The sequence below is a fragment of the Equus asinus genome, chromosome 10 (genome assembly GCF_041296235.1).
Source record: "Equus asinus isolate D_3611 breed Donkey chromosome 10, EquAss-T2T_v2, whole genome shotgun sequence".
Taxonomy (NCBI): domain Eukaryota; kingdom Metazoa; phylum Chordata; class Mammalia; order Perissodactyla; family Equidae; genus Equus; species Equus asinus.
The window spans coordinates 48534922-48559431 of NC_091799.1; the positions used below are offsets into that span (position 1 = coordinate 48534922).

General features: G+C 40.4%; 1 protein-coding gene across 23 annotated transcripts in view; it reads right to left on the reverse strand.

The window, feature by feature from the left end:
• Nucleotides 1-24510, reverse strand: part of LOC106846989 (phospholipid-transporting ATPase FetA-like) — a 128690-nt gene that overhangs the window by 50334 nt on the left and 53846 nt on the right. For 10 of the 23 annotated variants that reach the window (XM_044779271.2, XM_070519243.1, XM_014866078.3 and 7 more), the window contains 9 exons: nucleotides 22486-22544; nucleotides 17526-17639; nucleotides 16639-16737; nucleotides 14966-15027; nucleotides 10590-10662; nucleotides 10150-10220; nucleotides 9008-9090; nucleotides 8115-8273; nucleotides 5897-5985 (listed from right to left, as the gene is read on the reverse strand). In XM_044779271.2, the coding sequence (XP_044635206.1) occupies nucleotides 5897-5985; nucleotides 8115-8273; nucleotides 9008-9090; nucleotides 10150-10220; nucleotides 10590-10662; nucleotides 14966-15027; nucleotides 16639-16737; nucleotides 17526-17639; nucleotides 22486-22544 (809 nt within the window). Of the gene's footprint in view, nucleotides 1-5896; nucleotides 5986-8114; nucleotides 8326-9007; nucleotides 9091-10149; nucleotides 10221-10589; nucleotides 10715-14965; nucleotides 15051-16527; nucleotides 16738-17525; nucleotides 17640-22485; nucleotides 22545-24510 lie in introns of those variants that run through there. The other 13 variants (XM_070519247.1, XM_070519246.1, XM_070519248.1 and 10 more) reach the window with 11 other exon arrangements.

Here is a 24510-nt window from a genome sequence, read left to right on the forward strand (position 1 = left end):
TCCTCTTCCCCTTCCCTCCCTTTTATTTTAAGCACATTTCCCACATTATATAATTTTATCTGTAAACAGTTTAATATGTATCTTTAAAGGATCTTATTTAAACATATAACCACAATACCTTATCACTTAAAGAATTAACAATGAATCCTTAATATTCAATATTTGAGATTTGAGAGTTGGGTGAGGGATGGGAAAAACGAAACAGAGGACGACTGAGATAAAACAGAATAAAATCTGCTTTTATTCCTAGTCTAGTGCAGATTCATTCTGAGTAGTTCAGCTCTTTGTGATGAAGGTCTCTTTGGGACCATACAACCCTTCCTTCTCAGTCTTACTCCCACTTCCTCATCCTTCTCTTCAATTAGTCACATGAAAGCAAGGCTAACCTCATGGTTCAGATCGAACCTCAATGATGAGTTCCACTGGCCCTGCCTTCCATTTTGGATAGTCTATGTGGCCAATATTAAATTTGGGACTATATTGCTCTACCTGCCAGTTCTCTAGGCCCTACTTCATCAGCTCCAGTGGGAAAAATGGAGAAGGTAAAATGAATAGAATAAACTGTTATAATTTATTTATAAATATAAATTCATTTATTTATTCTAAACTATTAGAATAAATAACTTGAAACCCTCCAAAGCTGTGGGAGAAAATGACAGGGTGACCTTCAGCATCTCTGCTTCATCCCTGTTTCCTGGATAACTGAGTATTACCCATGGTTTCCAGTGATGTGCCCTGCCTCCACTGTTAGACTAGGAGTCCCCAAACCAGATCTTTCTGCTCAGACTGAGTCACCAGAAAGGCAAATCACTTCTATCAGACCCAGCCCCAGGGGGAAGGGCTTCCCCCCTCAGCGTGAGGTCCACAGGGGCAGGAGACTCTGCTTTTTCCTCATTCTTAGAGCTTTCCCTGCCATCCTGAGACTTTCTAAGTCCTTGCATATGTTGTTTCTTATTATTATGATGGAGTTTATTGGTACTCAGGCTCTAAAGCTTCACCTTGCTTCCGCTCTACACAAAGAAAAAAACAAGAATTTGATTTTTGCCACAAACCCCAAAGGTTACGTGTCTGCCAGATTTTCCTGTAAGAAACATTTCCAAAAATGGGGAAAACATGAAGTGTTTAAATCAGGAAGGATTTCTGCTCCAGCTTCAAGAAAATGAGAGTGCATTACATCTAACTACATTGACAATGTCCTGGAAAAAATACCACATAAACAACACTGCTGAGCTGGTAAGAACCTAGCTAGTTCAGGAACCTCTCTTCATTTAATAACAATTCAAAAGACATTTCCTGAGCACTGCTTGGTGCAAGGCACTCCCAAGAGCACAGAGATGACTGTGACATAATTTCTACCTTAGAGGCTCATAATTTGGTAGCTCAGCTGTTCATTCATTTTTTTCACTAACTCAACAAATAATAATGAAGCTCCTATTATGTGTCAGGTGTATTTCTAGGGACTGGGGATACAGTGGTGAAAAAAGACAATGTCCTCACTCTCAGAGAAATTACAATCCTGCAGACACAGGTGGACGACACACAATTTAAGAAATGGAAAAATATAACTTAACTAGTGCTAAGTGACATGAAGAAAATAAAACAGGTTAATAGAATAAAGAAGGTCTGGGTGGGGGTGGCTACTTTAGATAGGGTGACAGAGAAGGCTTCTCTGAAAAGGTGGCATTAAACGAGGCCATGCAAGAAGCAAGCATGCAAAGACCTGGGCAGACACTGCCAGCAAGGTTAGAGGTCCTAAGTTAGAAACAAGTTTGCTTTCTCACTTCATTTGTAGTTTGCCTGGATATAGATTTCCAGGTCAAAATAATTTTCACTTAACAACTTTGAAGATATGACCCTATTGGTTTCTAGGACCCACTGGTGCTGGTGAGAAATCTGATGGCAATCTAATTCTCATTTTTTATGGATATCTTATTCTTATCTCTACAAAAATTCTGAGAATCTTCCCTATGCCCTTAGAGCTGTAACATTTCATGATGTTTAATGGATGTTTTAAATCTGCAACTCATACCCTTCTCCAATTCTAAGACATAATCGTCTATTATTTCTTTGACAATGTTGTCCCTTCCATTTTCTCTTTCCAATACTCCTGGTAGATGAATTTGGGGTACCTGGTTTGATCCTCCATTAAAAAAAGGTATTTATCTCATAGATTCTATCACTTTGTCTTTTTGTTTTATGGTCTAGGAGAGTTCTTTCTTTATTTCAGCCCTTTTAATGACTCTTTAATTTCAGCAATTTTTAAATTCCAAAATTCTCTTTTGTTGTTGTTCTTAGATTGCTTTTTTCTTCTTTTTTTATTTTTAGTAACCTATTCTTATTTTATTTATGCAATTGCTTCTTCTAAGAATAATAATAAGAATTTTTTGCAAATTCTTCTCTTTTCTCTTCCCTAAATTATAACCTGTCTATTCCAGGGTCAGTTACTCTATTTGTTCACCCTCATCCTTCTCTTTTGTGCTCCTGGTTTCCGTTTAGTCCCCTTAAAAATATGAATAAAAGAGTAGTTTGATCGCTCTATATTGCTAGAGTATGTTTTGTTTCCTTTGGTTAATTTTGTTTCCCCAGCTGGCCTGTCCCCTGACTGGGAAGATGGCACCATGGATTCTGTGTGGGTAGGCAGTCTGTGGGTAGGCAGTTGTTTGACAGGTTGCACCCGAGGGTACACAAGGAGCTTGCAGGAAAACTTGAGCCCCTCAAATTTATTTTTATTTATTTACTTATTTATTTTGAGGAAGATTAACCCAGAGCTAACATCTGCCGCCAATCCTTCTCTTTTTGCTGAGGAAGACTGGCCCTGAGCTAACATCAATGACCATCTTCATCTACTTTATATGTGGGATGCCTACCACAGCATGGCTTAACAAGCAGTGTGTAGGTCTGCACCTAGGATCCGAACTGGCAAACCCCGGACCACCGAGGCAGAATGTGCAAACCTAATTGCTATGCCACTGGGCCACCCTGAGCCCCCCAAATTTAAAGTAAAGTGAGTTTTACTCTGAAGTGATGACACCCACATTAGAAGCCCTAGTCCTCTACAGATAGGTTGTTAAATTTATTTAGAAAGCAGTCCTCTTGTTTGAGACTGGAGGCAAATACACTGTTCCTGCTATATGTATACTATCAGGGTGGTAGGATGATTTAGAGGGCCAATTACTGCCCACGTTGTTTTATGGGCAGTTTTAAAATTAATTATCCTGATTATTACCTCAGAACCCACGCCTGCTCTCCACACCTGCTGACTCTACCTTGGAGCTACTCTTAAGCTCTGTTAAGAAGAATATATTTCCACTGAAGCTCTCACCACTCAGGTTTATCTATCAGTATAATCTATCTACCTTCTGCTTTCCAAAAACTCATCAACTCTCGGGTCTGCCGATGGTTCTTCATCCTCTGTCAGGGCTGTTAGTTATTTATTTCCTGTTTCTATTTCTTTACAGTCATTTCACTAGGCTTGAAGAGGAAGTCTCAATGCCCTTAAACTGGATGCCCCAAAGTGAACGTAATACCCCAGATAATATTCCATACTTTCTAAAGAAAAGATTGCATGAATAACCTCACAAATGTAGTAATTCACAGCAGTATTCTGCCAGCTTAGCTGCCCCGGGCATTCATGTGGCCTCTCTGCTGCTTCTGCCTTGTGAAAACCTGAGCAGAGAACTACATTCTCCCTGGAGACTCGTGCCACAATCCCTCGATACTCCTGCTCCCATCTGCACTGGGGTTCTCTAGGCCTGCTATTCAGCTGTCATCCTAGGACTTCCTTTCACCGCTCCCACATCTCCCGGCTTCCATATCTTCTTTCCTGGTTTACTCTCTTGTTTTGCTTGAGTATACACTAGAAGCTTCTTAAGAGAGGATGCACGATGAGTAAATTTTTTTAAGTTTTTGCAAATATGGATATTATTTTATACTTGCATATTATTGATAGTTTCACTGGATTTAGAATTATAGGCTGCAAACAATTTTCTGGAGGACTTTTGAAGGCACAGATATTTACCTTCTGCTGTTCTGTTGAGAAGACCAATGCTATTCTGCTTCCTGATCCTTGTGTAGGACCTTTTATTCCTCTCTGGAAGCTTTTAGGATCTTCTTTTTAATTTTATAATTTCTCCACATGTGGTCAATCTGGCATGTTAAACAGGACTTGCCATGTGTTTTAATTTTGTCTCCCCAAGGAGAGATAGCAAGTATAGCAGAAAGAGCATTGACTCTAAAAACTTATGGGTAGATGTGATTATTAAATAAAATCATGTATGTAAAGCATCTGGCACATATTGATGTGATGCCTTACTCCTCACCACCCTCCCCCCACCTTCCCTGCTACCAATGAACTTAGACACTTGCGGGCTAGACCCAGGTCTTACATGTCCTCACATTTCTCACATCTAGCACATACTGGGCACATAACAGATTCTCAATAAATATCATCTGATGACTTGATAAGTCATAGACTGTCTTTGCCATTATTTTTCTGTGGGATTTTATTTATGATATTTATCTTTACTGTGTCTTAATCTGCATCTTCGTCAAAGGGGGAAAATACTTCTTGACTTGCTTATTGTTCATGGATGTAGTGAGACTGCAGTTAGTGAGTGATGTGAAAATATTCTAAAAATATAAAATCCCTCTACAGATGTCAAGTATTATCGCTGCCCTTCAGATAGGTAAACAAGTAGTTGAACCTTTCTAGGCATATGTGACACATCCTATTTTGAAGACAGCCTAGGCTAAATGACCTAGCTTACTGTCTAATTATGTATGCTCCTAATATTGTCAAAGGGATATCTGCCTATATCACCTTCCTGAATTCTCAGCTGTGAGTCTTCCTCATTAAGAAACCAGGAAATGTCACTTCATTTCAACTGCTGAAAGCTATGCAGACAGGAGCAGAAAGAGAAACATAGTGGATACTAGTTTTTGGTCTCAAAGCTGAATGAAATTTCCTAATTTTCTAAGACTCCATTTACTAAATCTAAAGGATTTAGAAGAACTGTGATAATTCCCATAATAAATAGTGGAGAACAGGCAGTTTATAATTCAAATATTAATGAGAAATGTATAGAAAGAAAAGGCATCTTTGAATTTTCAAAGTCTTAAGCAATCAAGTGAAAGTAAAAATGAAAAGTCATGGAATTAAGTATAGACAGCACTGGAACTGATAGTTATGCAAAGAAGTTGTAAAGTGAAGAAATTAATCTGTCCATATGTAACAAGAATAAAGGCAACCTGTATACGACAGCATGGAAATAAACTGATTAATTAGTCTTCATTTTAAACTTCTATTATTATTATTATCAAAGCTGATTATCTATTGAAGCTTTTCAAATTTCTCTTCTTACCAGCAGAATCCTCTATTTATCGACTGATATCTTACAGAACATTTCAAGGTGAAGCTGCTGTTCTTGAAGCAGGAATTCAGGACGAGGAGCCAGAACAAAACTCACTTGATCTTCTCTATTCCCCATGCGTAGACCTTAGACTCCTCTCAGAAACAGAGTTCGAAAACCATCAGTTTAACTAAGGTGTTATATTAATCTCAGTAAGGTTTTATTAAAGTGATTTTCAAAACTGGTTATGAGAAAATAAAAAACTTGTCTTTATTTCTAAAGCAGGCTCCTTGATCCACTCCCGTACCACTAATCAAAGCATCAAATCTTAAACAAACTGTGACTGTCTTCCACAATAGAGGTATAGAGAAGAGTCTCCCTTGTCAATTGGCTCTGTTTTTTTCTGCCTCAGACATTAGTATGTGGGGTCCTAAAACTGCTTGAGATATTCAAACAACCACATTCTGAACTGGAAATGTCAGCTACTGCTGTGGACGGAAGGGAAGTGTTTCTATTCGTAAAGAAACAGAAAAAAGTCTTTAACTTACCCAGAGCACAAGGACATTCATGAGATGGTCTATGTGTGTCCGTTTAAAGGTGGACTTTCCACAGTTCTGCATTAATTTAGTGTCTGGCCCTAAGTGAAATAGAGAGACATCAGCTCTTAGAATCACTGAATATACTCAGAGGCTTGAAATTGGGTTGAAACGTACTTTTGTGATCACCTAATCAAACCTCTTTCCAAAGCCAAAAGATAAAGCTCTGGAGAAAGGCTCATAGTTGGTGCTAATAACTCAAAGGATGGAAAATTTGTTTTTAAGGATAATCCTAACTACTTCTGCAAAGTGCAGCAATGCTTACGCCTCTCTTTGCAGCACCTTAGACAGTCTAGTCTTTCATAAATGAGTTAACTCAGAATACGAGCCACAAGCTTCTCTCTCATGACCATTCAGTTTATTTAGCTTAGAAAAGGGATTTTTCTGATAAAGAGATTTCCACTTTCTTTTGAGGAAGCCCACTGTTAGACCATGCTCTATTAAAGTTTCTAATTGGGAAAGGGAGAAAGGAAAAGGCAATGGCAGTAAGGAGGAAGCTGGGGACCTGAGACTTTTCTGGGATGGAGAGAGATTCCATGTTTCCTCATGACAGGGCAGATAGTAAGCAGAAGTAAAGAGCTTTTAATGGCCACTGGGAGTAGAGTTGGAAAGTGCTGACCTGAGATATGATGACGGAGACAACATAGGTTTAGAAGGAAGTGTAGGTAGCAATTTATCCGGTCTTTTACTATCTGAATATTATTCTTACATGTACTCTAATGAAGGAATTTCATCAACGTTTACACATGGGGGAGCTGGAACTTCCCTGATATGTGGGAAACACTGAGAATGCAGGGCGTAAGCTATGCCATTCTTTCCTGTTAAGCATTCCTTGAAGGGCTTGAACGCACGAGAAGTATGCCTCAGAGCCTGGAAGCTACAAGGGACAGTATCTTCAAAGGGTCCTTACAAAGACCGACCCTCCCCAGGTTTCCAGAAGGATGTAGAGATCACGGTAGAACTTGGTCATCATGTAGCAGAAACAGCAACCCAATTCTGCACTGAACACCTTGGGATACTCTTAGGTGGCATCAGTTCTCTTCTGTTCTGAGCTTCCCAAAGCCCCCAAAGATTTTTCACTACCACATAACCAACCGAGAGTCAGAGAGAAATCTTAACTAAATTTATGCTGGTTGGTAATCTCACTGCTGTTATTTTAGGGAAAAAATCATTTGCTGAAAAATGAGCTTTTTATGTGTGGCAATGTGTGGGGGTAGCTGCTGAAGTAGAGTGAAGAAAATAAATCTACTTCAAATCTTTTGAGTTTGGGACTAGGAAGCCTGGAGGCTGCCAGTGTTGGTGCAGAATCAATGAAGAAACTTCCACCAAGGCCTCCCTGGACTCTGAAGCTTCTCTCTAGGGCTTAGATCCCATTATTTTGCACAGAAGTGAGGCATCTAGGATCTCCACGTGTAGGAATGAAGTTTCTAGAAGGGGAGCTCTGACTTGAGTAGTATTCACTGTGGTAAATCTTCCTTGATGCTATCTTCAGTGTCCCTATCTTCTTACGGTGGTTGTTGTCATCAATGCCCTCTGTCACTGGGCACAGGGTAGCACAGAAGCTTCCTCTGTTTTCCTGAACCATAAAACCCAAGAAAATCCCTCACTAATTATAAGGGATTATGGTTCTAAATGACATCTCAGGAGGGGACTGCTAATGATCCACTACGCCTTTTCTCAGGCTTGAACCCTTCACATTATATTTTATATTCTCCTTCATAATGAGCAGTGAGTTTATTTTCTCCTCATGGGAGTAATCCACATGTATACTCTCCCCTTTCACATTTTCCCCTTTCACATGCTAATTCTATGTGTACTTCTTCTATATGTATACTTTCTCCTGTGTCCAGATATGGTTGGAAAGACTCATGAATGCCTTATGATCTTGGAACACAAAGCATTCCTCTAACAAAGGCAGTGCTGATATGTCGGCAGCTCATTGCTTGGAAAAAAAGAACTCATTTTTTCCCAAGAAAAAAGTTTTTTAACTCATCCATCTATCCATCCCTCCATCCATCTACCTACCTCCCTTTCTATGTGTCTCAAAGCCACGGTGTTCTGATATACACCTGAGCGCCATATCTACATCCTGAAAACGAAGTACCTACAACCTGCTGATGAATAGAATCCAGCAGGCTGGGGGTCTGACTGTGGCTCCAGGGAGACATACCTGTATAAATTACCAAGCCATAGCACCAATCTGTGTTCCTGATGACGCAGCCTCGGAGCAGCAGCTTGTCATGGTCCAGGATGTAGTTTTTTCCCTTATAAGTCAGTATTCCTGCGAATTTGTCCAACTTGTTATTGGGAGACTCACACCTCACTTCTCCTGAAGAAAAATGAAGGAGTAAGGGTCCTGGCTCTGTAATTGTAGGCCTTTCCTAACAGGACAGAAGGAGGCTTAACTGAAAAGAGGAAAGAACATTTCTCTTTCAAAATACATACACATCTTTTTCCTATGCTCTCTCAGCTGCTGCCCTTTCTTACCAGCTCCCTTTAGAAAGGCAGACAAAGATTTCTGGGCATCACAGAAGAGTACTTCTGTATGTGACATGGATCATCCAGGGAGAGAAAAACCCACATGATAACTTATCACCATCACTGCCAGATCACATGAGCTCTGAATCTGAAGAAATTAAAAAACTACTTAACTTAAAACAAATCTAGTATTTTTTTCAAAATGGAAATAATTTTTTTCCTGATTAGTAAAGTAAAATATGCCCTTCGTAAATATGTATAGACTACTAAAAGGAGAAAGTAACTCACCCATTGTGTACAGGTAAGTGCTATTAATCTTTTGAAGTTATCCTTCCAACTTTTTTTCTATACATGTACTCATAAACATATGTATGTTTCCAAAAAAAGTTTACATTATATATACTATGCACGGTCTATTATAATCTTTTTTCACTTATTGTTTTTTTAGTATGTTACTTACATGTAAATAAATATCAATTTGCATATTGTTTTTCATAAGTTATACGGAATTCACTATATGGACGTACCATACTTTAGTCCTCTACTGACAAAAATTTGGGTGAGCAAACCTATTTCCTAACTCACCATCAAAGGCAGACAGCAGCTTTAGATTATCTTCCATGTCACTGGTGACTGAGATGGCCTGCTTCACTTTCAGGTTGGTTTCACTAGAGTAAAGGACACACAGTCACCAGAGTACAGCACACATACACAACAGCAGCACAGGTCCAGTTTCTCCTGCTTCTTCAAGGGGTTTTAGAACATAGATGTTGCCAATAGAGCTTGGACTGGAGGTCTGAGTTGTAATAGTCGCTCCCACTGTTCTCCTCACTCAAGGAGAGTGTCCAGCTTCCATAAGGAAGCTGAATGTTAGCCCACTCACTGCCCTCTCTCCCTGCTCTCGCTCCCTTCAACATACTACCACTACTTTAACCAACCCATGAGATCTTGCTGGTCAGATGCTCCAGAGAAGCTGAAGAGACATCACAAAATAACCTGGGGATGGCACCTTCTCCTCAAGGATAAGGAGTAGGTCCTGGTAAGAACCTCACACACCTCTGGGTAAACATACTTCTTCCTTCATAAATATTTATAGGACCCATGGAAGGATTTCAATTAACCATTTGCTGATACAGGAATGCACAGAGACAAAAGCAAAAATGAAAGCCACATTTCAAAAAGCTTGTGGGCACCAGGAAGAACAGCTGTAAGAATGCAGATCAATACAAGACTCCACAGGACATGCTCTCTGAAGATGGCCTCCATTGTCCTGAGACCTTAGCTTTTGCACATTAATGAATTTCTACCTTAAATCCCTTATAGAATATGGCATTTTATCAGTAAATAATTACCTCCATACTCATTTTGTTCCCCCTAGAAACTTTAGAACTCTATTCTGAAATTTTATAGTTTTGTTCACCTCTGTCCTGCCACTCAGCATTATTGAATACAGCTAGACAGAGTGTCCCCAGTTTAGAGATGAAGAATATTGGGTTTATTTACCCAGATTCTACACCCAGTGGATGCTCTATTGCTGTCAAGAGCTAGCCTTAGACTTGAGGTCCCAAGAGTCTGGCCTCCTATCCCCTCTTATCTGGATATTTCTAGCCTCTTTAGCACTACCATCTGAGAATAAAATCCATCCTGTAAGAAAAGCTTTCTCTTAGTGAGAAATCACTCTAAGTTGGCTCAGTCATCTTAATGGACTATCAGGAGAGAACACTTACCCATCCAGTTCTGCTGTTTCTATATATGTCAGACTGTAAGGCTCACTGCTAGAGAGTAACAGCATATCAGCCTGTGGTCAGAAAAGTCAGAGAAGATAAGGAAAGCAGTAAGGCAGACTTTTACCATTATGGTATGACAAAATCAGTTACTTCAGGAAAGATGTTCATCCTAAGAATTTTACAGACATTTGGTTTATTTTCTTTGTCTAGGACACATCACTGCTAACACACACACCCCTCCTAAAACTAGTTACACTTTACCTGTGGCTCTGGTGAGAGGTGGACAGAACAAGCTTCTTACCACAGAAGCTGTCAATCTCCAGAGGCAAAGTGAGGCAGATGAAAGTCACCAAAAGCAGAGGGAGCAGAAGTGCTAAAAGGGTTCCCTTGTGCCCACTCAAGCCAAAAGAGCAAAAGCCACAGCCCAAAGAGGTACTCACCGTGACAGACTGATTATTTTCTACTTTTACTATATCTCCCACTTGGATATTCATCCATTTGTCCTCTTTCATCCTGTAAGAAAATGAGCCTTGAACGCTTGTTCTCTGAGAATTTCCCCACAGCCCTGTTTTGACAACCAAGAAAGAAAGAAAAAAAAAAAAGAAGCTGAGATGAAGTCAAGGCTCTAAGGAGGACCAAGCTGGTTTGTGATGCATCCTTGCTACAGTCAAGAATGGGGCCCATTTCTCTTGACTTCAGGCTATAAGGGTTTTCTAAAATGCTATGGAAGTATATGCAGACACACACACACACAATTATTCTTGTAAAAGTAATACATGCATATGGTAAAAAAAAATTCAAATAATAAAAAGTCGTAAAAGGAGAAAGTAAAGTTTTCTCTCTCCCCAGATAGTAGTTTTGCTTCCCCAAGGTAGCCACGGTGAGTAATTTTTGTGTTTCCTGCTAGAAAATATTAATTGATATAATCACGTATAGCATATACACTTAAAAATTACATATTAGATATATAATTGTCTGCACTTTGCATTTCTCATTTAATAATACACCTTAGAGAGCAGTTAAAGAAGATGTGGCTCATTCTTTTTTTTTTTTTTCCCACATAGTTGTATATTCTTTGTTGTGGGTCCTTCCAGTTGTGGCATGTGGGATGCTGCCTCAGCGTGGTTTGATGGCTCATTCTTTTTTGATAGCTAAAATGTACACTATAATATGGCTATACTAATTTTATTTATTAATGTTAAAATTGGATTACTTTTGAGCCCATAGAATCCACACTTGCCATAAAAGGCAGCTTAGCAGTAGGAATGGATTCTACAATAATACTGGCAGCTCTCTTTCCTCTTCTTTTTTGTACCTCAATTCCCCCAACTGCATAGGATCCATAATTCCTTCCTTCCTGATAAAGGACTAAGCAAGACATTCACATTGCCATAAGCATTTTGGAAAGATGAGCTACCCCTTTGCAACAATTCTATTATGCCAAGCACCCACAGAGCTGGAAAGAGAAGGCACATCTAGAGATCACTGCCCATTTCACCTCTGAATGAAGCCATGGTATCTGCAGGCATGACATACATCACCACTTTGCCAGACACACAAAGGCATGGGTGCTCCTAGAACACCCCTTCTGAGAATATAGCTGCTTTGGGAAGGGCCACATTTCTTTTATCCAAAAAAAAAAGTCCTCTTGTATAAATTTACTCTTTCTTTTAGATAACTTCTGTTTCCAATTCCAGGGTTATATTTCTTTAAATCTTATTACAAATTGAATTTTCTCTGACTGTTATAACATAAGTGTAAGTCCTTGTAAGATGACTACTTATATACTCTTGTGCCTCCTTGCCTGGGTTTCAAGTGTCATCTCTATGCAGATAAATCTGAATAGGTTTATTTTGTTTCTAATTTTCAAATCTAGTTGATAGCACTGAAGGGTAGTAGTAACTACAAGCCTCTGAGAAAGACATCTGAGTATTTGTTTTATTTTGTCTGGATTCCACGTTCACTTTTGCTGGTCCTCTGGTATTCTGTCTGCTGTGATTTTCACCAGTAAAAAATGACAAGAAGGGCTACAACATTCTGACTTCTCCTGGAGATTTAAAGCTTGTATTTTGTTACATAAGGACCTGTCAAATTATTACCAATTTGTTCCTGGACGTTATAATAACTGCATGTCCCAGATTTAGGAGAGGGGAGATGTGTCCTTCTGATGGAAAATATTCAGTCCTGTTGGGCCGGACATTTTTAATTTCCAGGCATTGCATTCTAACTTTCGGTTTAGGAAAATAAGGTCAGAGAGTTAGAGAAGGCAATATTCTCTGTTTTATGTAAACGCTACCTCCTGGAGTTCTGTAACACACTGGTACTTTTCCTACTACAAACACTCAGAAATGCTAGATAAAATAAAGCCAACATTCTTTCAAAAGCAAGGCTATGCTTACCACAAAATAAAGAGCCAGGGAAAAAGACAGGACTGAAATCCAGAACAGTAAGAATGTTCTGAAGCTCTTTTGCCCTGAGTGGGGGAGGGGATTGCAAATCTCAATAATTAGTAACTTGAGTTTTAATTTAGCCCACCAGAGGGACAAGAGATGAGTCCTTAGGGTCTTGGGAGGCAGGGAGCTAGAACTAAGAACCACTCATAAAGCCAGGGCTCTGTAAGGGCGACAGCACTAGGGAAAGAGTGGTCTAAAAAAAACCATCAACCTACTGGCAAGAAAGTTTGTCACTGTTACTCTGGAGGGTTGGGGGTCAGGGAGCAGAGGACTCTCCCCTGAGAATCTGTAATCTCATGAAGTACGTGGTTCAAATTTATACCTGCTCCAAATTAGGTCTCAGCTGGTGACACCCCTGAGTTACTTGGCGGAAGCAAATACAAAACCCCTCAAGAGGGGCACAACCTCAACTAAGGCCACTTAGAATTTCCCATAAAGAAAGTGCCACTAAACAAGTGTTTGTAACTAAAATTACTGAGAAACGAAAACAAGAGAAATCACAACTTGCAAAATAAACATACTTTTTCAATGGCAGCTCTGCTCAGACCCATGTGTTCTAGAAAAGAAAGCCACTTTCTGGAATATAGACTGTTTCAACAACCAGCCTCACCTTGAGGGTTAAATTAATCACACTCACTGGCTGAAAAAGTCTAACCAGGGCCCTCCTTGTGAACTCCTACCCTAAAACCACTCCATGACAAATTTTTCTCCAATATCCTTATGCACTCAAGCTACCTGGGGAGTTCCCTTGACTAAATTCACTTGGTCAGTAACTCCCTAGCCTCACAAATTTTCTAATAAACTCAGTTTTGTCTTTTCTTTTTATTTCTAATTCCTCCCTTCCATTCTTTTTTCATTTTTTTTTACTTCTTTTTTTCCCCCATGCTTTTTCTCCCCTAATTCCCCCAGTACATAGTTGTATATTTTAGTTGTGGGTCCTTCTAGTTGTGGCATGTGGGACACCACCTCAACAGGGCCTGATGAGCAGTGCCATGTCCGTGCCCAGGATCCGAACCGGTGAAACCCTGGGCCACCAAAGGCGGAGTGGGCAAACTTAACCACTCGGCCACAGGGCCGGTCCCTTAATTTTCTTTTTAATCACAATTGACCTTTTTGGTGGTATCTTATGGGAGGCTACAACAGACCAAAATACTTGAGGAAATAATCCCCCATAAGTGACAATCAGCAGCCACAACAAATAACAGGATTAGATGCCAAAGAACTTCACGTAATAGAATTATATGATTAAGTCTAAGGCTACCATGAAAAAAGACTGGATCTCAATTCTTTTTAAAAGATTGGCACCTGAGCTAACATCTGCTGCCAATTTTTCTTCCTCTTCTTTTCCGCAAAGCCCCCTGGTACATACTGTATACTCTAGTTTTGAGTGCCTCTGGTTGTGCTATGTGGGACACCACCTCAGCATGGCCTGAGGAGCTGGGCCATGTCCATGCCCAGGATCCAAACCAGTGAAACCCTGGGCCACCGAAGCGGAGCGCACAAACTTAATCACTCAGCTACGGGGCCGACCCCTGGATCTCAATTTTGAATTCCTTCAGGTTTGTATTTCTTTTCGATCATGCACACACTGGTCACTTTTCCTTTCATACAATCTATTTGTTGAATTCTTCCCCATCCGTTAAGGCCTAGCACAAACAACACCTCCTCCAGAAAGTCTTCTCTGATTCCTTTAATCAGCTACAATTGCTCATTTTTATTAATTCCTATGACAATTTTTCGTACCTCTTATGATAGTCTTCATATTTTGCCTTATATAGAAATTATGCCTGCTTCCCTCCATTTCTGCCCAAGGTAAATTGCTCAAATTTTGAAGGCTCCCGCCAAATATAAACAGTGACCCAACACTTTAGATAGCTATGACAAAACACCACAGCAATGAGGTCAACACCAATACTTTCTTTAGATTATTAACGAAAAGATGACCTGACCAAAGGCTATAGTAGAGTGGGCAATAAGCCATGTCAGAATTCACTGATGTTCTAAAGACCAATGTCTCCATGCTGATCACTGCACTAATAAGAATCACTTGCATATTAACACCACATCATAATTTTATTAATTGCTTTAACATATATTATTTCATTTTCACAAGCATCCTCTAAGCTAGATAATATTATCTCCACTTTATAGACAAGAAATATGAGGCCCCGAGAGGTCTGAGGCAAGGTCTGAGGTCACATAGCAAGTTCAGGACATGCTAGATCTAGAAACAAATTCTTCTCATGTCCAACTTTTCACAGTCCTGAATTACCTTTCCAAAGCACCCAACATGTCAAGCTTTAGCAAGGCCAACTTTCTCCCAGAGCCAGTCCTACCTAACCGGCCTCCCTAGGAGGACTTACCTGCCGTTTGTCAGCACCAGAACAGAACGGTTGTTGACTTGATTGTCATTTTGGTGCCTTTTCTAAAATTACACAAGAAAATGTTCTGGAAATAGACATAGAGCAAACTGCATGTGGAAGGTTAATATTTTGAAATATTACCCAATGTAGTTCTCCTTCTTTGTAATTGTCCTTTACCCCCAAAGCCTTCTACCAATAAAACCAGGACAAGAAGCTGATTGTCTCTGAAAAGTTGGGAAGGGAGGTCAGAAAAAGAAGAAGGGAGAAGAAAGAGACAAAATCTTGGTTTTAAATATCAAATTTGAAGCCTGGGGGAATAACGAACAACTTACGTCAAAAGCCAGAGAGGAGAGAATGCACAATGATGGGCAGGACTAGAGCCTCATATTCCTTCATAGGTGCAAGGAAAGTTTCCTCAAGCATCCCCCATCCCCACCCCCAACCACAGTCAATGTACAGAAGCTTCTACAGTGGATACAGTGAAGAAGGAGGAACAGAGGTCTTCCATTCAAAGACCAAATAGAGAGGGGGCAAATACAGGATGTATCCTGATGCGAGGATTCACATGAATTCCCTCCTTCCAGTTGAGATTATTACTCCCTGGGAAAAGGGCAGGATTGGGAAGAGGATAGAGAGAATCCTGAATTTCTCAGAATATTTATCCTAAAGAGACTGAGTTCTAAACCAGAAGTAACTAGGTTATCCTGAATTGGCAAGTTTAGTTTCCAGCCCTCATTAAAAAGGGTTGGGATGGTGTGGTGGTGGTTATGAGCTATAGTGAGTTTAGTTATAAATAAATAAAGATACATTTTTGCACATCTGAATTGTGACCGAAATTTAAACCACTACATGTGCTTACCCTGGGTTTAAAGAGTTATACAGTGAAAGAGCTGGAGAAACATCCTGCTCTCAAACTTTGGTCTAAAAATCTAAACTGGCAAAATCAGAAGGACTCCCTTAGAGAAGCTGCAAGCAGGTCAACAGGACCAGCTTCCCAAATCCCACTAGGAAGCAAGGTACTGAGTCCTCATCCTCAGCCTTCTGTGTCGGGACTGCTGTAAGGAGCAAAGAGGAAGCCGTGCAGCACTCACTGGGAGCCAGTTTCTCCCTCCAAGGCCAGGAAAGGAGTCAGCCTCCGCCTGTGTCACGAGTCTTTCTAAAACCAGAGGGTTCCTAGCTGTGCATACCTGATAGAATTGAAAGTTGGAAATAAGGAGAGTTGGGGAGAAGAGGAATGTGGAAAGGGGAAAAGAAAGGTAAGAACGAGGGGAAGAGGGAGGAGGGGTCAAAGGAAGGAAGGGAAGAGGAATATAAAAATGGGAGAAGGGGGAATGGAGGAAGAAGGATGAGAGCAAACTTGAAGAACGCTAAGTGAAGGAAGAGGTGGGTTATTAAAAGTGAGATGGAAGAAAGCCTGGAAAAGGCACTAAAAGTGGTGGAAGTAGGAAGACAGAGAAAGGCCTTGCATTGCCCCTTTCTGGCCATTCATAGACCACCAATCTTGGGCCTAAGGGAACTACGTATTCCTCTGGAATGGATAAAGAAACAAAGAAAGGAAACACCTCTTTCCATCCCGCACTTCTTCCTAGCACTAGGTGGTTCTGGGAAGTCCTTCTTGTCCCCCAAACTGACTAGGTACAGTGAGGGACTGGAGGCCCAGGAAGCCACTTCACCAGGTCATCGATGGCATCTTTCACTGCTGTTATGGACAGCACCACCATCAGTGGTATCACAGTTGTGTACCATGCCAAGGAGGAGATCTGGGGAATCAACTGTGAGAGGGAAGGGGAGAGAAACTTGGGTCAGAAAGCTTAAAGGACAATATATTTCCTCCGAATCCCCACCCCCACCAGCATTTTCTCCTCCATAGGTGCCTAATAAATTCAACTATCCTAGTAGCTTTACACTGTTATAGCCTCTATATACCCCTCAAATATAAGTAAATATCTCCCAAGAAAGGATGAAAGAAGAGGAGATGGTAAGTTGCCACCTTTCTGTCCTGAACTCTACTACCTTAGTCTTGGAGGCAAAAGTCCAATTCTCCTCGGATAATGAAGGTGCTGGGGTAGTGGGTAAGAGCAGACTTGGGAAAACTACATATCTTCCCACACCCCTTCAGCACAGGGGAAAATGAGACCATCTGTCCCTCTTTCCCAATCTGGGCCTGCCCTGCTTTCTGGCCCTTTGCTGGTACTCTTATGGCCTAAACCATTCCTGTTCCTCAGCACTCCTGCATGTTAACTTTCTGTCAGGGAGGCTGAGACAAGGAGGAAGAATGGGTTTACAGCTGTAGTTGGACTAAAGAGTCCGGGGCCTCCTATGTCAAGCTGAACTGTGGCCAAGCAGCCATGATGAGGGTGCTCCCCTTCCTTGGGATTTGGTGACCTTGTATCCTTCCCCTGGCTAATCCTGACCACAGCTACTCTAGAGGACTGGCGTGAGACGCCATCTGGCTGTTATCTAAAGAAAGAAGACATCTTTCAGTTTAGGGAGGAGAAGGATTGATTATGCAACCTGACCCCAGCAAGGCTGATAAAACACTCTGTGGAAAACGCAATACCTGTAGGAATAGCAAAATGAGGAAATACGCATTTGCAAGTCTCTGGAACTGTTCAAACAGGTTCAGGGGCAAGAAGTTAAGGACATTATATTTTGAGGTCTTGATGGTATTATTCTGTAAGTAAAAGAAAACAAGCACATTAGAGGAACAAAAGACCCCATCTCTCAGTCTTAACTAAAAGGACCAAGATCACTTTGGAAAATGGGAAAAAGCCAGTTCCCCACCACAGGGGGGAGGGAGGGAAGAAATGTTTGTCCTCCCCCTTTTCTTTGAGGCCTAGAGGATGCAAAGATGGCAAGACTGATCAGTATGAGACTTTTGGAAAGGAGACAGAATGCCTTTCTGCCTGGATAGAATTCTTTGTTTATTGATGCTATTGATAATACTAATGATAATAAAAGAAACAACAGGGGCCAGCCTGGTGGCGCAGTGGTTAAGTTCACACATTCCGCTTCTTGGCGGCCTGGGGTTCTCCAGTTCAGATCCTGGGTGCGGACATGGCACCGCTTGGCAAAAGCCATGCTGTGTTAGGCGTCCCACGTATAAAGTAGAGGAAGATGGGCATGGATGTTAGCTCAGGACTGGTCTTCCTCAGCAAAAAGAGGAGGATTGGCAGTAGTTAGCTCAGGACTAATCTTCCTCAAAAAAAAGAAAGAAAAGAAAAGAAAAGAAACAACAATAAAAATTTACACTTACTGAATATTTACTATGAGCAAGGCAGTGTTCTAAGCATTTTATATGTACCAACTTACTTAATTCTCACAACGACCCTATGAGGGAAGTACTATACGATCACCTTTTGAGGATGAGGAAATTGAGGTTATTTGCCCAAGATCACAAGTCATGGAGTTGGGATTGTTCTGTCCCTGGGCCCCAATCCACTTGTGCAGCCATCCAAATACTCTCCTTTCTTAGAATCTGAAATTCTTCACTTTTGTCTTCCCCTCTGGTCCCTAAGGTCCTCCTCAGCCCTAAACAGTAGGCCAGTCTGCCATCTGTGTTAGCGCTAATCCAGAGCTCTCTAATGAGGCTTTTCTTAGCCTGGCACACTCAGTTTGGTGTGCCTTTACATGCTGCTTTCAATGCTGAAGGATGTCAGATGCCAAAGGCAAATTACTGTCTTTCAACCTTAGTCCTCTGAAGGTTCCTACATCGGCCACTGTCAGCATTGGAGAATCACTTGCCCCTTAACTGTCCTGAGAGAGTCTGACTAGTTTTGGCCTACATCTAAGCTGTTATTTTGCTGAGTGAAAATGGGAACTTGCTACGTCTTCAATCCTGATCTCAAGATGCTGACAGGACCACCTTACTTTCTACATTGGGGTCTTCAATCATTCAACCTAAGATGTTAGAGCTTAAATCTAAGAGCTCAAGAAAAGCAGAAGAATGACCCCGAATAATTCCCTAAGGACAGGGCTTCTCTCCCACCTCTTCCATCTATAAGGCCAAAATGAAAGAAGAAACCCACCTGCAGTCCTGGAGTACAGATACTGCTCAAGTATGAAGAATCTTGCTGGGCCCTACCTTGGGAAGGCTCAGAGTCCTTCTCTTGGAGAACCAAAACCATTCAGTGCTAAGGCTAAAACTTTCCCAGGAAGGCTAGACAGGCTACACAGTCAAGACTTACCCAAGGTCTATTTCCAAAGGGAAGAGAAGCTAGTCACATAGCTTAGCACTTTGGAATTTAGAGAGCCAAGCTAAAATGAAGATTTCCTTGGTGTTTCTCCATGATTTTGCAATTAATAATAAATCAAATACTATACATTTCTCAAGGCTTGCTCTGTTCACAGCCCTATGCTGGGATATACTAGTAGAGGCTGAAAAAGAATTAAACAAGGTCTATCCTGGGAGAAGCTCATAGGTCTGTCTTGAATGGAGTTCTAACTAAATGATCTCTAAGGGCCCTTCCAGCCCTGAGAGTATGTTATTCTAACATAGAAATAGTTTTCTTTGATCATAAGAAACTCTGAATTTCTTGGTGTCTAAGTCCAGATGGTTCTGATACTTGGACTCAAAGATCTTTTGATCTTTTGCCTTACTGAAGCACTGGCCTTTACTATTGATTTTCCATTTGATCTTATAGCTAATTATTGTATTTTAGGTTTCTACTCACTCATTTGTTTCGCAAAGACAAAAGCCATGCTGATTCTGCCTCAAGACAGAAGTCTCAGTACTTCTTTACTAACCTGGCAACTAGAGTGTTTTGTTCTACTCTTAAACATCAAACCAGAAGCAATATCTCAAGAACGTAGAATGTCAGCTTAACTATGAACTTCCTCAGTGTTTAGTTCTTTTGGCAGAGGTGATAAAATTCAAGCATGATAGAGGTGGTAGATTTTGGTTTGGGCTATTTATTTACTTGGGGAGTGATACTTGACTGATGGCTAAATGGGGGAATACAGGAGAACAGAAGGTCAAGGACATAATGGACGTCAGTAGTTAGGCGTTGGGAAGAGGAAAATGAGTAGGAATGGAGGAAATTAGAGAAATAGGAGGAAAATGAGCAATGAGTATGGCCAAAGAAATGAAATGGTTGTTCAATACATAAGAATCAGTCAAACTTGTTTATTTATTCATTAACTATTGAGCATATAGCCAGCCGTGGTGGTCTAGCGGTTAAGATTCGGAGCTCTCACTGCCCCAGGTTTGTTTCTGCTCAGGGAACCATACTACCCAGTTGTCAGTTGTCATACTGTGGTGGCTGCATCTTGCTGTGATGCTGAAAGCTATGCCACCAAGATTTCAAATACCTGCAGGGTCATCCATGGTAGACAGAGTTCAGTGGAACTTCCAGACTCAGACAGACCAGGAGAAGGACCTGACCACTCACTTCGGAAAAAATTGGCCATGAAACCCTGTGAATAGCAGTGGAGCATTGTCTAAGACAGTGCCAGAAGGTGAGAGGATGGTCCAAAAAGACCGGGCAGGGTTCTGCTCTGCTGTACACAGGGTCACTATGAGTTGGAATCCACTCAATGGCACTGACAAAAAATTTAGCACATTTATTAAATGCTACTTATGTGCTAAATATTGTGATGGGAACTGTGGATACAGAGATGAATGAGACTATTTTCAAGGGGTAATAGTTTCTTACAGAAAAAGAACTAACTTTTTTCACAATCATATATAACTCCCACAACTACTATGTAAGGTGAACATTATTATGCCCTTTTTATAGATAAGGAAACTGAAGATCAGAGAAGTTAAATAACGTGCCTAAAGATGCAAGGTTCGTAAGGAGTAGAGCTGTGTTCAACTCAGGTCTGTCTGATGCCAAAATCTAGTTTTGCTGCACCACAGTGCTTCTTATGCAGGTTGAGACGATAGAGATGGGGAAAACCTGCTCCCACGGCCATACCCTGAATGTTGTTATTATCCAGAACCTAACTCAGAAATTATAAACTAATATCCTGCAGATATGACAAATATGTATGGCTATAAATATTCTTATATAATTATAGTTATATATATATAGATATATATAGCTTCATGTGCATGAAATAACATATGTATAAAGATATTGATTCTAACTGTAAAAGATTGGAAACAACCCAAATGTCAATTTATAATGAATTGGTTATATAAACTATGTTAAATCTCCATAGGAAATACTATGCAGCTGAAAAAGAAAGAAGAAAAAAGCTATTATGAAAACATCTCCAGGACATATTGTTAAGGTACAGAATAGTATAAGAAAGTGGGAAAATTAAGAATATATATTTGTATTTGCTTTATTTGCACAAAGAAGCACTGATGACTACACAAGAAACTAATAAAAGTGATTCCCTGTAGGGAGCAGATGTGGACAAGAATGGGGTGTTGGAGCATGGCTTTTAAATGTGGCTTTTTATGAGTTACTAATTCATAAATAAATAAATAAGTGAAAAATGAACAATCCAATAGAAAATGGGCAAAGATCATTAACAAGTAGTTTCCATAAAAGGAAGTACAAAAGGCTAATTAACATGAAAAGATTATTGATCTCACTCAAAATTAGGGAAAGATAGATAACAGAATGTCATTTTTTATCTAAGAGCCCGGCAAAGATGAAAAAGATTGATAATACCCAGTTTGGCAGGAATATGGAGAAGTGAGCAATATCTACTGTAGGTAGAAATATAAATGGATATAATCTTTTTAGAGGGAAATCTGGCAAAATGTATCAAAATTTTTAATGTGTTTTCCTTTTGACCCAGTTAATTCACTTCTGGGAAACTCTCATAAGATATATTCACACATGTGCCAGGATATATGGTGTTCATTCAGGACCATTTATCATAGCTAAATACTGGAGACATTTTTGTGTGTGTGTATGTGACGAAGATTGTCCCTAAGCTATCATCTGTGCCAGTCTTCCTCTATTTTGTATGTGGGATGCTGTCACAGCATGGCTTGAAGAGTAGTGTATAGGTCTGCACCTGGGGTCCAACCTCACAAACCCCCGGCCACTGAAGTAGAGTGTGCAAACTTAACCACTATGCCACTGGGCTGGTCCCCCAGAGATATTTCTTTTTTTTGAGGGGACACCAGGATATGAATGGAGACATTTTAAATGTTCATCAATAGAAGACCAGTTAAATAAATTAAGGTATATAGACACAATGGAAAACTCTGCCACTATTAAATGAATTAGGTTGATCTGTATGTATTGTCATAGATAGACGTCTAAGTGAAAAAAGGAAATTGTGGAACCCATGCTTTCATTTGTGCAAGAAAAAGCTACAGTATTTCTTTTCTAGGAGTTATATATAAAACCCAAAATCTGAGATACATTCTTCCCTGAGCCTAGGTCACTCGATTAACTTTGGTTTCTGAGCCTTCACTGCACCAGCCTTCACTGTATAGGAGCTTGAGACAAAGTAGCACCTGTATTGTGGGATCTACATCTACAAGGTTCCTGCCTCACTGACAGAGGAGAATACTAGCCCGCATCTGGAATAGCCTGAGGGCTGATACTCACGGGATATCCAAATAGAGTATTGAATTCTCTGTTGTTGGCTTGCAGACATCTCTCTGGTTCTGAAAAAGAGGAGAGGTATGATGAGAAGGATGCTTCTCTATAGATCAGAGTGGGAGGCTGGCTGCTAGTGATGACTCCACTAGATCCTCACATTTTCTCACTGAGGATTTTTGTCTACAAATGGGACTTTGTCTCTTTATTCAAAGAATCAAGAAATACAATAAAAATGGAAATTCTTGTGTTCAAGCTTTCTGGAGGCAACAAAGCAAGTAACTTCTGAGGAGTTCTCCACCATTAATGCTTCTAGTATTCCTAGATTATGTCCCCACAGACAACAGGATGGTCTGCACCAACGTTACTGCCAAACAGAAACCCAGCCCTCTCTTATAAGTCAATTCCAGCACCTTATTTTAAGATATCTGAGGTTCTTTCCAAGGAAGCCTTTCCTAAACTTGCTTGCCTAAATTTAAATTAATAAATCATTACTGAGCATCTATTGCACAGAAGCCACTGTGCTGGATGCTGTGGGGGGACAGAAAGATGAGTAAGACAGAGTCCCTGACTTCAAAGGACTTGTAGTTTAGTAGAAGTGAGCCTGGTACTACAACACATGGCAAAATCATCATATCGAAACACATAGGTGTCACAAACTATTACAAATAAGTGAGTCCATTACCATGAAAAGTCTTAAAAATGCATATTATCAATAGATCGTTCTGTCCTGAATGAAACATTCCTATAGTCTCTTCAATTATTCATTGGTTCAACAAGCATTTACTGAGTTCTTGGCAGGGGTCAGGCCGTGTGCTAGGTCCTAGGGTTATACCATCCCTGACCATCCTGGGATTCCTATTCCTAGTGGGGAAGACAAACATAGAAGAAAATGTCAATCCAATGTAAGGGCAGTGATATTGATAGCAACAGGGTGTTAGGGGTGCACAGAAGAGAGGATGGAAGTCGGGGAAAGTCGGGTATGGAAGTGTTCCTGGAAGAAAAGATGTTTGAATTACTCAGTCAGGGAAGTGTTCCTGGAGGAGAAGACGTTTGAATTACTTGATGATATGGTATGAGTGCTTCCTAGTTCTTGAGCCTGGATAACATATATACCAAGCAACCTAGAATTTGGCCTGAAGGTTGACACTGCTGTTAAGCCTTCTACCTTTCATGCTTCTAGAAATTCCTAGACCATGTTTCCACAGAATTTGTCTCCTCAGAGAGTAGGTTCTAGCAATCCCTCTGCCTTTGAGTTATACTGAATGTCTATTTTCCTCCAGCCCTCCAAAGTTCTCCTTGGCTCAGGGATCCCAAGACTAGAAACGAATTTCCTTCCTTGGCCCTCAAAGATTCTTCATCTAGGCTACAGACTCTTACTTGATCTCGAACTTACTCACCTCACTTCTCTAAGAGAAGTCTCTGGTTCCAGCTCCTAGAAACCCAACCCTGCAACTGTTCAATTTTTTAAAAAAGTGATAATTCACATAACATAAAACTCACCCCCTTAAGGTGTACAATTCAGTGGTTTTTATTATATTCATGAGGTTATGCAACCATTGCCACTAATTCTAGAACATTTTCATCACCCCCAAAAGACACCCCATACCTGTACTCCCAATTCTCCCCTTCCCCAGTCCCTGGCAAACACTAATCTACTTTCTGTCCTATGGATTTGCCTATTCTGGACATTTCATATAAATGGAATAGTATGTGCTTTATTGTAACTGGCTTCTTTCATTTAGTGTAATGATTTCAAGGTTCACCATGTTGTAGCATGTACCAGTATTTCATTACTTTTTATGACTGAATAGTATTCCATTGTATGGATATACCACATTTATTTATCCATTCATCCACTGATGACTATTTGGCTTGTTTCCATCCTTTTGCTAATATGAATAAGCTTGTTATGAGCATTTGTGTACAAGTGTTTGTGTGGACGTTTTCATTTCTCTTGGGTATATACATGGGAGTAGAATTGCTGGGTCATATGGTAATTCTATGTTTAACGGTTTGAGGAACTGCAAACTG